Source organism: Perognathus longimembris, chromosome 1 (assembly GCF_023159225.1).
Source record: "Perognathus longimembris pacificus isolate PPM17 chromosome 1, ASM2315922v1, whole genome shotgun sequence".
NCBI lineage: Eukaryota > Metazoa > Chordata > Mammalia > Rodentia > Heteromyidae > Perognathus > Perognathus longimembris.
Window position 1 is genome coordinate 86,060,971 of NC_063161.1, and position 12,489 is coordinate 86,073,459.

The window sequence follows — 12,489 nt, forward strand, 5'->3', positions numbered from 1 at the left end:
TTAGAAGGGACTAATGCAGGTCTCCTGGAACTGGATGAGTTCCACAGAGAATGGATTATTATAAAGAAGCTCAGTGACTCTCCTTAATCTCTCTTCTACCCTCACTAGCTGCCACTGTCACACTCCTAACATTGTGAAGTCATCTCCCATAAGGCCCTCATCAGAGTCAAGTGAGATACTGGTGCTATGCTCTTCAACCTCCAAGACTTCAAGCTAAATAAACTTCTTTTCTTTATAAATACCTAGTCTAAGATGTTCTGTTTCTGCTACAGAAAATGGACTAAAGTCTTTCCTGGCAAACATGAGCATGATGCCCTTTGTCAGATCTCTACCCAGACCATTCCTTGAGATCCTCCTCCCTCCCCTTGTTCTTGCTTGCTACTCTTCACCTTAGATGCCTCATTAGCACTGCATCTCAATTTCTGAAATTTATCTCTGGCTCTCTTGTTCTGACTGAATCAGATCAATTCTTCTGGCTGAGTTGTTTGGTTTTTGTTTGTTTTGTTTTTGCCAATCCTGGGACTTGAACTCAGAGCCTGGGCTCTGTCCCTGAGTTTATTTTGCTCAAGGCTAGCACTCTACCACTTGAGCCACAGCTCCACTTATGGCTTTTTTCTGTTTATGTAATACTGAGGACTCAAACCCAGGGCTTCATGCATGCTAGGCAAGCACTCTACCACTAAGCCACATTCCCAGCCCTTCTGGCTGAGTTTTGGTCCTCTTATCCACACATGGTTTGGATAGTCTCCTTGTACTCTGCAAAATTTGCTGCAGATCCAATCTATCTCTGACATTGATTGCAGGTGTCCGGCCCATCCCACCAGGCTTCCTCCCAGAAGGCATAGGGATAGCAGGGCAGAACATGCATTACAGTCACAACCACCTGAAATAATTCAGTAATTTGAGGCAGCTAACAGCCCTCTTATTCCCAGTATGCATCTTTTTTTTTTTTGCCAGTTGCTGAAGGATGAAAAAAATATTCTTGTCTACCTTTCTCCTTATCCACAGAGAAGTAAATGAAAGACATCAATTTCAAGAAGTTACAGAACTGTAAAAGCAATTTCTTCTTTATCTGCTGATATGGATGAGAAGAAAATTCCTTTAAAAAGACTGTACTTCAAGTGAAGTAAGCAAGCTCAGAGAGACAAATGGTGCATGCTTTCTCTCATTTGTGAAAGCTAGATATAAAATACTGGGACATAAGTAAGTCTCTAGGCATTCACACACAGTGAGACCAAAAGAAGATACTCTTAGGAGAGGAACGGAAAGGCACAATGCCTATGTGCATTTGATCATACAGAATAACATTTACCAAATTAACTTTTTCTTTCCTTTTTATTCTGTTTGTTCTTCCTTTTCTTTTCTTTTTTGTCGGTTGTGGGACTTGAACTCAGGGCCCAGACACTGTCCCCGAGCTTCTTTGTACTCAAGGCTATCACTCTACCACTAGTGTCACTTCCAGTGGTTTTTGAGGAGATAAGAGTCTCAAGGGGACTTTTCTGCCTGGTCTGGCTTCAAACCTTGATCCTCAGATCTCAGCCTCCTGAGTAGCTAGGATTGCAGGTGTGAGCTACCAGTGCCCTGCTGTTTGTTTATATGTCTTTAGGGGCTTAAGGGGAGGTGGGGAGGCATAGAATAGTGGGGACAAAGGGTGAACAAAAGCAGCAATGGCACTCACTGGACATTATATTGAAAATGAACTATAAACTATACAACTTTTGGATGGGAACGGGAGGGAAAAACTGGTAGAGAGGGAGGGAGGGTAACACTACAAAAAGAAATATACTTTTTACCTGACTTATCTAACTGTAACCCCTCTGTACATCACCTTTATAATAACAATTTTTAAAAAATGTTTAAAAAGACTGTACTGGTTTTGGAAGAGTATTAGTGGAAGTGTATTAACTACCATTTAAAATACCTCAGCTGAATTTTTTGTTATTGCTACAAACTCCTCCATTGATGAAGAAATCAAGCCCACGCTTGGTTCTTCTCTTTCATCCACTACGAGAGAGAGAGAAAGAGAGAGAGAGAGAGAGAGCAGGAATGAGGGAAACACACAGCACAGATAAGGATTAGTTTTGATTATTAATTTTCTCTACTAAGGGCAGATTAAGTCAGGTGCTGGTGGCTCATGCCTATAATCCTAGCTACTCAGGAGGCTGAGATCTGAGGATCTCAGTTTGAAGCCAACCTAGGCAGGAAAGTCTGTGAGACTCTAAACTCCAACAAACTACTCAGAAAAAGCAGAAAGTGGCACTGTGGTTCAAGTAGTACAGTACAGTACTAGCCTTGAGTTAACAAGAAGTTCAAGGACAATGCTCAGGCCCAGAGTTCAAGCTCCAGGACCAGCAAGACAAAGGAAGGAAGGAAAGGAGGGAGGAAAGAAAGAAAGAAAGAAAGAAAGAAAGAAAGAAAGAAAGAAAGAAAGAAAGAAAGAAAGAAAGAAAGAAAGAAAGAAAGAAAGAGAGAGAGAGAAAGAAAGAAAGAAAGAAGAGAAGAGAGAAAAGATAGAGGCAGATTAAACTGAGTGTGAGCACCAATGGCTCACACATGTAATCTTAGCTACTTAGGAGGCTGTGATATAAGGATTAAGGTTCAAAGCCAGCCCAGGCAGAAAGTCCATGAGACTCTTATCTCCTAATTAACCACCAAAAAGCTGGAATTGGAGTTGTGACTCAAGTGGTAGAATACCAGCCTTGGGCAAAAATGCTAAGAGATAGTGTGTGGGTCTTGAGTTCAAGCCTCGTTACCACCACAAAAGAGCTAAAGAAATAAACAGGTTAAGATGACCCATAAAATAGGCAATGTGTATCTATAAATTGTGAGTAAAAGGGAATTGTTATTTTATAATGTTTACCAAAATAAAAGCAATTATATTTTCATATTTACTATATTAACTTCATTGTGTTTTGCACTATTAAATATTGTAGTTCAAAAACATATGCTTTGGAATCAGGCACCAGTGGCTCATGCCTGTAATCATAGCTACTCAGAGGGTTGACATCCAAAGCATTACAGCAGTTGAAGCCAGCCTGGTGAGAAAAGTCTTTGAGACTCCATCTCCAAAATAACCAGGAAAACTGAGCACTGGTGACTTACACATGTAATACTAACTACTCAGGAAGCTGAGATCTGGGCAGGAAAGTCCGTAAGACACTGATCTCCAGTTAATCACCAGAAGTGGAGCTGTGGCTCAAGTGGAAGAGCACTAGCCTCAAGCACAAAAGCTCAGGAATAGTGCCCAGGCCCTTAGTTCAAGCCCCAGGACTGGCATACACACACACAAATAAAATCTGCAAAAAAAAAAAAAAAAAAAAAAAGAAAAGAAAAGACAGCTAAAAGCATGGCTCAAGTGTAAAATACTAGCTGGGCAAGCTGAGGGAGCTAGGGGCTCCAAATTTAAACCCCAGTGCCACAAAATGGAAGGAAGGAAAGAAGGGAGGATGGCAGGAAGGAAAGGATGAAGGAAGGGAAGAATAAAGAAGAAAGAGAGGAAGGGAAGAAGAAAGAAAGAAAAGCAATTATGTTTTTCATATTTAATATATCAGTTACACTAGCTTTTGTACTATTGCTTTGCAAACTGAAAGTATAGTGGTAAAGTAGCCTATAAGAGGTCCTGGGTTTGATTTTTACCACCAAACAAGTAAGCATAAAACTACTCATGCTTCTGACTCAAATCTAGGTGCCAAATTAACAGTAAGATATATTTAGAAAATCCAAATGAAGAATTTGGAAGTCAGACTTGTTCTTTGGCCAGCATGCCTGGTCTCTGGACACTGCTCTACCCTACTCTTCAGCAAACCCTTCAAAATGGCCAATCTGCCAAGCAGCTCTGGCTCACGCCTATAATCTTAACAACTCCAGGAGCCTGAGCTCTGAGAATCATGGTTTCAAGCCAGCCCAGGCAAGAGTCTATGAGACTCGGATCTTCAATTAACTACCAAAAGACTAGAAGTGGAGATTTAGCTGAAGTGGTAGAGTGCTAGCCTTAAAAAAAAATGCTCAGGGACAGTGCCCAGGCCCTGAGTTCAAGACTGAGGAACTGCACACTTGCATGCATGCGTGGGTACACACACACACACATACATACACACACACACACACACACACACAGAGAGAGAGAGAAACAAATCTAATTGTATCATTTTATCCATTATGTTGCCTCCTACTTAGGGAAAGACTGACTCTTCAGGACTGTCCTACACATTTCTGTTCCAGTTATCTTTACTTTTTGTTGTTGTCTGGGGCTTTTTTGAGGTTTGGAAATTTTCAAGCATATGAACAAATTTGAGAGAAAAGCTTAATTTGTGGACCATGTGACAGTATGTGGCTGACTTCATGACCTATATCTCCTAAGCACAGGGATACTCTCTTACATAGTCAGAATGTCAATGTCAAATTCAGGAAACCTAAAGCTAGTACAATATGTTTTAGTCCATCTCCATATTTCAACATGTGTGAAAGCCTAAGTACCTTCTGATATTCTAATATTCTGGCCCAGGAAGTGATCCTGCATTTCCTAAGGAAGTTTATTTTTGCTGGAGTTTTCCATAGTGATGTTATGTCCTGGTCCTATCTGGTTATGAAGCCATGACAGCACTTTGTCCTTTCTTGGACAGTTCATGAACTTTGATCACTCAATTCATTGAGATGATGTCTGCCAGCTTAATTCTCTGTAAAACCATCACTTTCCCTTTGGAGGTATCATTCATGAAGAGATACATTAAAAACCACAGACATCTGTACATTGATTTGGCACACAATGATGCTAGATCACTTGCTGCTATAATGGTTATACCATTTTCTAATTGTTGCCTACATTTATTCATTGTTGTCCTTGATATTTTTATATATATAAATATAAACATATAGGTGACTGATGGATGAATTATAGATTATTCAATCTGTTTTACACTGTGAGCTATAATCTTATAAGCTTATTGTTATTGACTCTGATGCTCAAATTGTCCTAGATTTGACTGATACATGCTTCTTCTTGTTTTTGTATCATTTTTACATGTCCATAACCTTTATTTTTTTCTTAGTCCTTTCTTACTTTCTGGACCAAAATGTTCCAGGTCTTTTGGTAGTTCTGTTTTCTTTAGTGCTGGGAATGGATGCTACAGACATCACTGCCACGTATTCTAGGTTCACTGGGTTCTTTTCTTGCCCCAGCCCTGGAACCAGCTGTTTTCCAAGCAGATCTACCTCCTTTCAGTGGTAATGGTGTTTAGAAATAAGACCAGGCCTCCAGGACCTCACTCCTATCTGATAAACAGCATTCCTCCCACCATTCCTCCACCAGCTCCGAGTGCTTGAGTCACAATGTCCTCGCAGTTAGAGTCCCCAAAAGTTCCCTGCTCCATCATATGCTAGCTCTTGTTTATGCTGGGGCCTTTTTAGATGCCCTTCCCATCTTCTTTTTTTTTTCTTTTTTTTTTTTTTTTTTTTTTTTTTTTTGGCCAGTCCTGGGCCTTGGACTCAGGGCCTGAGCACTGTCCCTGGCTTCTTCCCGCTCAAGGCTAGCACTCTGCCACTTGAGCCACGGCGCCGCTTCTGGCCGTTTTCTGTATATGTGGTGCTGGGGAATCGAACCTAGGGCCTCATGTATCCGAGGCAGGCACTCTTGCCACTAGGCTATATCCCCAGCCCCCTTCCCATCTTCTGGTCTGAGGCTTACTCATACTCTGTTATGAGTATCTGAGAAATAGCCTGTGTGAGCTCTTCCCTGATGTTCTCTGAACACCATACAGAGCCTTTTTCCTGGCAGTATTTCCTCCTTCATGCATATCAGATAGGAAAAAATTGGCAGAACATTGCTTTACTTTTCATTTTCCCAGTCAAACTGTTTAATGGCAAGTAAAGATAACAAGAGACCTGGAATTGTAAGCCTTGAGGTTGATATTCTTTGTGGCATTGCATTTTAGTGGAACCTTCTATAAATAATTAGTGTGAAATATTGTAGAGAAGGTTGTAGTACAAAGATAATTTAGGATTTTAATTACTTATAAAAGCAACTGTATTTACTTAATAGATAATATATCGGACTGGTACAAACTTCAGAGAGTGCAAAGCAATATAAATTAACATATAATCCCACCAATATAGATTAACATATAGTAATACCAATCTCATCCAAGTGGTGTTTTCCAGTCACCCAGCTGCCTTCCTCACTGGTTAGCAATGTTTACCTAAACTAGTTATAGTTTATGCATCTATAAATGCATTTCTATATATAGCATACACACATACATCCCTCAAAAGTATTTTCCATAGAGGGTCTACTTTCCTATCTTAAAAACTAAAGTTAAAATATGTAAACAGAATTACTTTGGTTATAAATATATTTAATATTGTTATATGGGAACTCATTCACAAGAAACAGAGAAGCTAAATCATGAAAGGTTGAATTGGGAGTCTTTACTAGAAAGCTGCAACTGCAGGTGGACTCCTGTCTCCCATTGGGGTGGAGACCCAAGCCCAACTAAAGCAGATCATATGGGGAAATACTCAGGGGTTGAGCAAAGCAGACCATTTAGGGAACTACCCAGAGGCTAGCAAAACCTTCCACATAGGGGCTGGGGATATGGCCTAGTGGCAAGAGTGCCTGCCTCGTATACATGAGGCCCTGGGTTCGATTCCCCAGCACCACATATACAGAAAATGGCCAGAAGTGGCGCTGCAGCTCAAGTGGCAGAGTGCTAGCCTTGAGCAAAAAGAAGCCAGGGACAGTATTCAGGCCCTGAGTCCAAGCCACAGGACTGGCCAAAAAAAAAACAAAAAACAAAAAACCTTCCACATAGGGGAACAGTCAGAGGTGAGCATTCTCTGTAGCAAAGCTCTCCTGGGGTAAAACAACCTGACATCTGCAATTCCAAGAATGGCCTATGTCATCTCTAGGCATTTCAGAGCTGGCTGAAAAGCCCCCACTACCCAGCAAGGCACCAGGATGGCTGTGAGAATAAGGTGATGTGACTTAGACCCAGTCTCCTTATTTCAATAATAATCAATTGTAGGAAGACATACGTGTACAAGATGTGACCCAGGATTTCTCATGTTAGACAGGTGCTCTAAGACTCAAGCCTTACTTTTATGATTTTTAATGAAGTGCTATGTGACTACGCTGCAAACCTATAGATCCTAAGTCAATATTAAGTCTATTGAGCTAGTTGACACAAGAGAGTGATAATTTTTTCTTCTACATAGGTGACAGAAGAACTGAGCACTGGTGGATCATGCCTGTAATCCTAGCTACACAGGAGGCTGAAAATCTGAAGATTGATATTCAAAGCCCATCCAGGCAGAAAAGTATGCAACTCTTATCTCCAATAATTAGCAAAAAGCCAGAAGTATAGGCACGTTTTATTGCTAGAGCACTAGCCTTAAACAAGAAAGCCAAGGGAGAACATCAGGCCCCAATACTGGCAGACAAATTTGTTATCTGTGGTCACAAGTCTTCCTATCAGGACATCTCTGGGCTATATTCCTTTTTTAAAAAACTTATATTTCTTTTTATTTTACAATTTCATAAGTTAGTTAATTAGCTGTCATAATAGTACTGTGGTGAACATTTCAAATGTCCATAAATTCTGGAATGTATATTACAATGTGGAAAGGTTGAAATGACATGACATTAGGAATCTGCTTTAAGTATTTCTTAAGAAAGAAAGGGGCTGGGAATATGGCCTATTGCTTGCCTCATATACATGAAGCTCTGGGTTCAATTCCTCAGCACCACATATATAGAAAAGGCCAGAAGTGGCGCTGTGGCTCAAGTGGCAGAGTGCTAGCCTTGAGTAAAAAGAAGTCAGGGACAGTGCTCAGGTCCTGAGTTCAAGCCCCAGGACTGGCAAAAAAACAAAGAAACAACAACAACAAAAAAGACAAGGAAGAGAAGGGAAAGGAAGGGGGGAAAGGAAGAGAAAGGGCAAGGAAACGTAAACTGCAGATGAACTAGTTGGAAGCAAGTGAGGTGAGATTACGATAAAAATAATTGAAAAAGAAAGTACTGGAATGGTACATTGTACAACCTATGCTGCTATCTGTGGCAGCCATGCTGGTCCCACCTCCTCACTGTAAGAAGGGCAAGATAGAGTTTTGTTTTGTTTTTTTTCTTTTTCTGGTGCTGGTCTGGGGCTTGAAATCAGGGCCTGGGCACTGTCCCTGAGTTCCTCTTGCTCAAGACTAGTACCCTGCTGCTTGAGCCAAAGCTCTAATCTGGCTTTTTTGGTTGTTTTAGTGAAGCTAAGAATCTCACAGACTCTCCTGCCTGGGCTGGCTCCAAGCCATGATCCTCGTATTTCAGCCTCTTGAATAACTAGGGTTACAGGCATGAGCCACATGCACCCAGATAACACAGGATTTAGAATCATGACAACATTTTAAAATGTGCATGCAACTTGTGTTTCTGTGTTTGCTATCCTTTAGAAATGTCAAATATGCTACCTTTGTTTCCCCAATGTAAGAGGGTAACATTGAAACTAATAGCAGCTGTTCATGGGATTTCTAGAGTAACTAACCAGGATACAATTCTGATTTGGGATTTCCTAAATCCTGGAGAAAAGAACTGGTAAAGGTTTTACTGCTACTGCCATCATTGTCTCTAGAAACAATAGGGCTGAGCTGCGCAGATTTCCACAGGTCAACCAACCCACTGACATCCTAGTAAGGTCAGGTAGCCATGTTTTCTACCTGACTCTTCTGGACATGGCTGATAGACCAGGAAGGGGATTTGGGTTCCAAACAGAAATCAACTCGACACAGTGGACAGTGTGGACTTATATAGCTTGAACACGGCCAGCATTTCTTTACCAGCAATCTGAATGGTAAAGTTATAAGAAAAGTAGATAGAAGCAAAAGAGCAGAAGATAAAAGGATGTGGAGACTGATGTCAAGTTAGGATTTTTGGTCATGTCATCCAAACCATCAATAAGAGTAGCCAAATGGTCTCCTTGATATATGACTGTTAAGGTGTTGGGGGGGGGGCAGTAGAGAACAGGTCTGCGAAACAAAAAACTTCTTGTCAAATGGTATTTCAACAGGTTTGGGTCAGCGACCTTACATTATGTATCTAAAACCAAACAACTACTAAACATAAAAAGGTCTAAAATAGACCTCTCAGTGGATCACAATAGCTCAACAGCTATGTATGTATGATCATATAAGACAGGATAAGCAAACTCTATTGTTGACGTTATATTTAAAGTTCTAGGTGAATTTCCTTTGGCGTACGCCATGTGGCTACTGTATATGATTTTGGTACACTGGGTATTGTATATATACCTACCTGATCTAGGAAAGGGAAAGAAAAACGAGGGTGTAAGATAACACAAGAAATGTACTCACTGCCCTATTATGTAACTGTACCCCTTTTGCACAACACCTTGTCAACAAAATTTAATTAATAATAAATAAATAAATAAATAAAAAATAAGAGGAGCCAAACCTATGAATAGGCAGAAGCCAATCCCAATAGAGATAGAAGAGCTACAAGGAGAGAGGCCCAGAGATCCAGTGTCCCTTCAAAGACACAAGTAACATCAGACCCCCGGAACAGCCCCCAGCTACTGCCTAGATGTTATTAAATAAATCTCACCATTCTCAAGATAATTTTACTTTGTCCTTCTGAAGGATGTTTTCTTCTTAAAAATTAATTTACTTTATTGTTATTATAGAGATGACATACAGAGGGATTATATGAGTTGAGTAATGAGTACATTTCCTCTTGTCCAGTATCTTCTGTTCTCTCATTCTCTCCTAGTCCCTCCTGATAAAATTATCACATACATGGATCACTTCTTCATATACTTGTGTATATACTATACACATATAGTATGTATATATGGCTTCTTGGCCTTTTGGCTGAGATTAAGGATATTAGTAATTGTGTGTGTGTGTGTGTGTGTGTGTGTGTGTGTGTGTGTGTGTGTATTTGTGGTGCTGGGGATCAAATCTATCGCCTCATGATAGGAAAGCACTGTACCCCCTGAGGTACATCCCAGCCTTTCTTTTGATCAGTTGTGGGGTTTGAATCCAGGGCCTGGGTACTGTGCCTGTGCTCTAGCACCCATCCCACAGCCTTTTTCTATCTATGTGTGTGTGTGTGTGTGTGTGTGTGTGTGTGTGTGTGTGTGTGTGTGTGTGTGTGTTAGTTGGAGCTTGAATTCAGCACTTGGGCATTGTCCCTAAGCTCTTCTTTGTTCAAGGCTAGAACTTTACCATTAGAGCTGCAGCTCTACTCCCAACTTTTTGGTGGCTAATTGGAGATAAGAGTCTCATGGACTTTCCCCTCCTGAGTAGCTAGTATTAAAAGTATCAGCCATCAGTTAGCTGCCTCCTTCCTTCCTATCCTCCCCTCCCTCCCTCTCCCCTCCTCCTCCCCCTCTACCCCCCTCCCCCTCCTCCTCCAGTTCCTATTCCTCCTCCTTTCATTCTTTTTGGCAGTCCTGGGGCTGGAACTCCTGGCCTGGGCTCTGTCCCTGAGCTTCTTTTGCTCAAGACTACCTTGAGCCACAGCACTACTTCTGGCTTTTTTGAGTAGTTTATTAGTGATAAAGAGTTTCACACTTTACTGCTCAGGCTGGCTTTGAACCATGATCCTCTGCCTCCTGAATAGCTATGATTTACAAGCATGAACCACCGGCGCCTGGCCCTATCTTCAATTAAGACAGAGTATCATAAATTGCTCAGACTGAACTTGAACATGCTATGTTCATGCCTCAGTCCCCTGAGCAGTATATAACACCATGCCCAGCTCCCTCCAATTTTTATTTTTTTTAAATTTTTTTGTTGGTCGTTGAGCTTAAACTCAGGGCCTGGGCTCTGCCCTTTGGCTTTTTCACTCAAGGCTAGCAGTCTACCACTTGAACCACAGCACCACTGCTGGTTTTCTAGTGGTTAATTGGAGATAAAGTCTCATGGACTTTCCTGTGTGGGCTGGCTTCAAACCATGATTTTCAGATCTTAGCCTCCTGAGTATCTTAAGTGTGATTACAGGTGTAAGCCACTGTACCCGGCTACCTCCAATGTATTTCTGAGAGCATTGGTTTTTGCTTCCTTTTCCACTCACATAGCAAACAATTCCCAAGAAACTCTCATACTTGCCAATATACACAAGAGCAATAAAACATCAATATCTGGGTTTTAAAGTCTAGAAAAATAGGGAGGATATCCCACTGGTTCAAACATAAAGAAGGACGAATGTTGTGCTTATGAGGCCTGGAAGCATGTTGCTTTGAAATATGAAGTTATTCTTTACTTCCATCAAGTCAGTAAATACAGTCACATTTGGCATTTTCAGTCCTTACCAGTTGAAGTTGGGAAATGTCAGTGATTACAGGCTGCTCTAACAGGGAAGTTAAATAACAGTGTGCTGTAATGAATTCTAAAGAAACTTAAAAAAAATATTCTGACTACTTACCTATTTTTAAAAATGGCATCGTGAGAAGATTGGCATAATATTTAAAATAATTTTCTAGAAACACATTTTACTTCCATAAGAGCTCTGATCAAATACTTTACTGTGATGAATAAGGCTAATTACACTTGTGGTCTCTGTGAACTGCTTTTAAACATTCATGTGCAAATGTTCTTTGAGAATTTTAGTTGACTCTGATCTTCCAAGACCTTCTTCAAACTACTGTGAGATTGATTCTGCCTTGCAAGGGGCTGTTTATGGTTATTGTTCTCCTCTGTACTTAGATATTTTCCATCCCTCTCCTTTCCAATGTATTCAGAAAGATTAAAGTCCATTAGTCTCCATGCTGCCTAACACATAGCAGGCACTCAAATTTCTCTCTTCCTTGATCATCAGACTGAAGTAAGGATGTTGAATCTAACAAGCACCATTTTGGCCATGCACTGAATAAGATATTGGGCTTAACTGGTGCCATCTTGTCTTCATGGTGGAGGCAAGGAAGTCCAACCCCCAAGGTAATGGGGCATGCCTGAATTCCTAGAGGCAGGGGCAGGGACTTGGACAATAGGTTGCTGGACCTGCCAGTCTTGGGTCATGAACTCTCAAGCTCCCTGTGACCCTGCCTCCTGACCTGATCCTATTTAGGCCCAGACCAGCTCAGGCACCATTATGCCATGCCTCTGTCCTGTGTCCTGTGTCCTATCTCTTCACCAGTCACCACAGATATCATCCTGATTCAGCTCTCCATTGGAGCTGATCTAGTTTGTTGGTATTATTTTTCTGCTTTTTCTTTCCTTCTGGTTCTCATGACTCAGTTTTCTGATAGTGTTAAGTATATCTGTGGGGCTGCAGGCCTTTGAGACAGCAGTCCATCTGCAGACCACTGGTGCTCTAATAAAGACTCCGGATTGGACTTCTCAAAATGTGGCTTGTTTTCTCACCATACAACAAGATCTCATCTTCATTAGGCAATATGTAGCCCAGAACCCAAGTGACAGAGAAGACAGAGAAATCACTGAATTAGTCTTAGTTGAAATTGAACATAGAGCCTAGCAAAGCCATATGTTGTA

General features: G+C 41.0%; 1 protein-coding gene across 1 annotated transcript in view; it reads right to left on the bottom strand.

The window, feature by feature from the left end:
* Positions 1 to 12,489, bottom strand: part of Prxl2c (peroxiredoxin like 2C) — a 96,808-nt gene that overhangs the window by 57,470 nt on the left and 26,849 nt on the right. The window contains exon 6 of the mRNA XM_048331741.1: positions 6,142 to 6,194. Coding sequence (XP_048187698.1) covers positions 6,181 to 6,194 — 14 coding nt within the window. The 3' untranslated portion in view covers positions 6,142 to 6,180. The remainder of the gene's footprint in view (positions 1 to 6,141; positions 6,195 to 12,489) is intronic.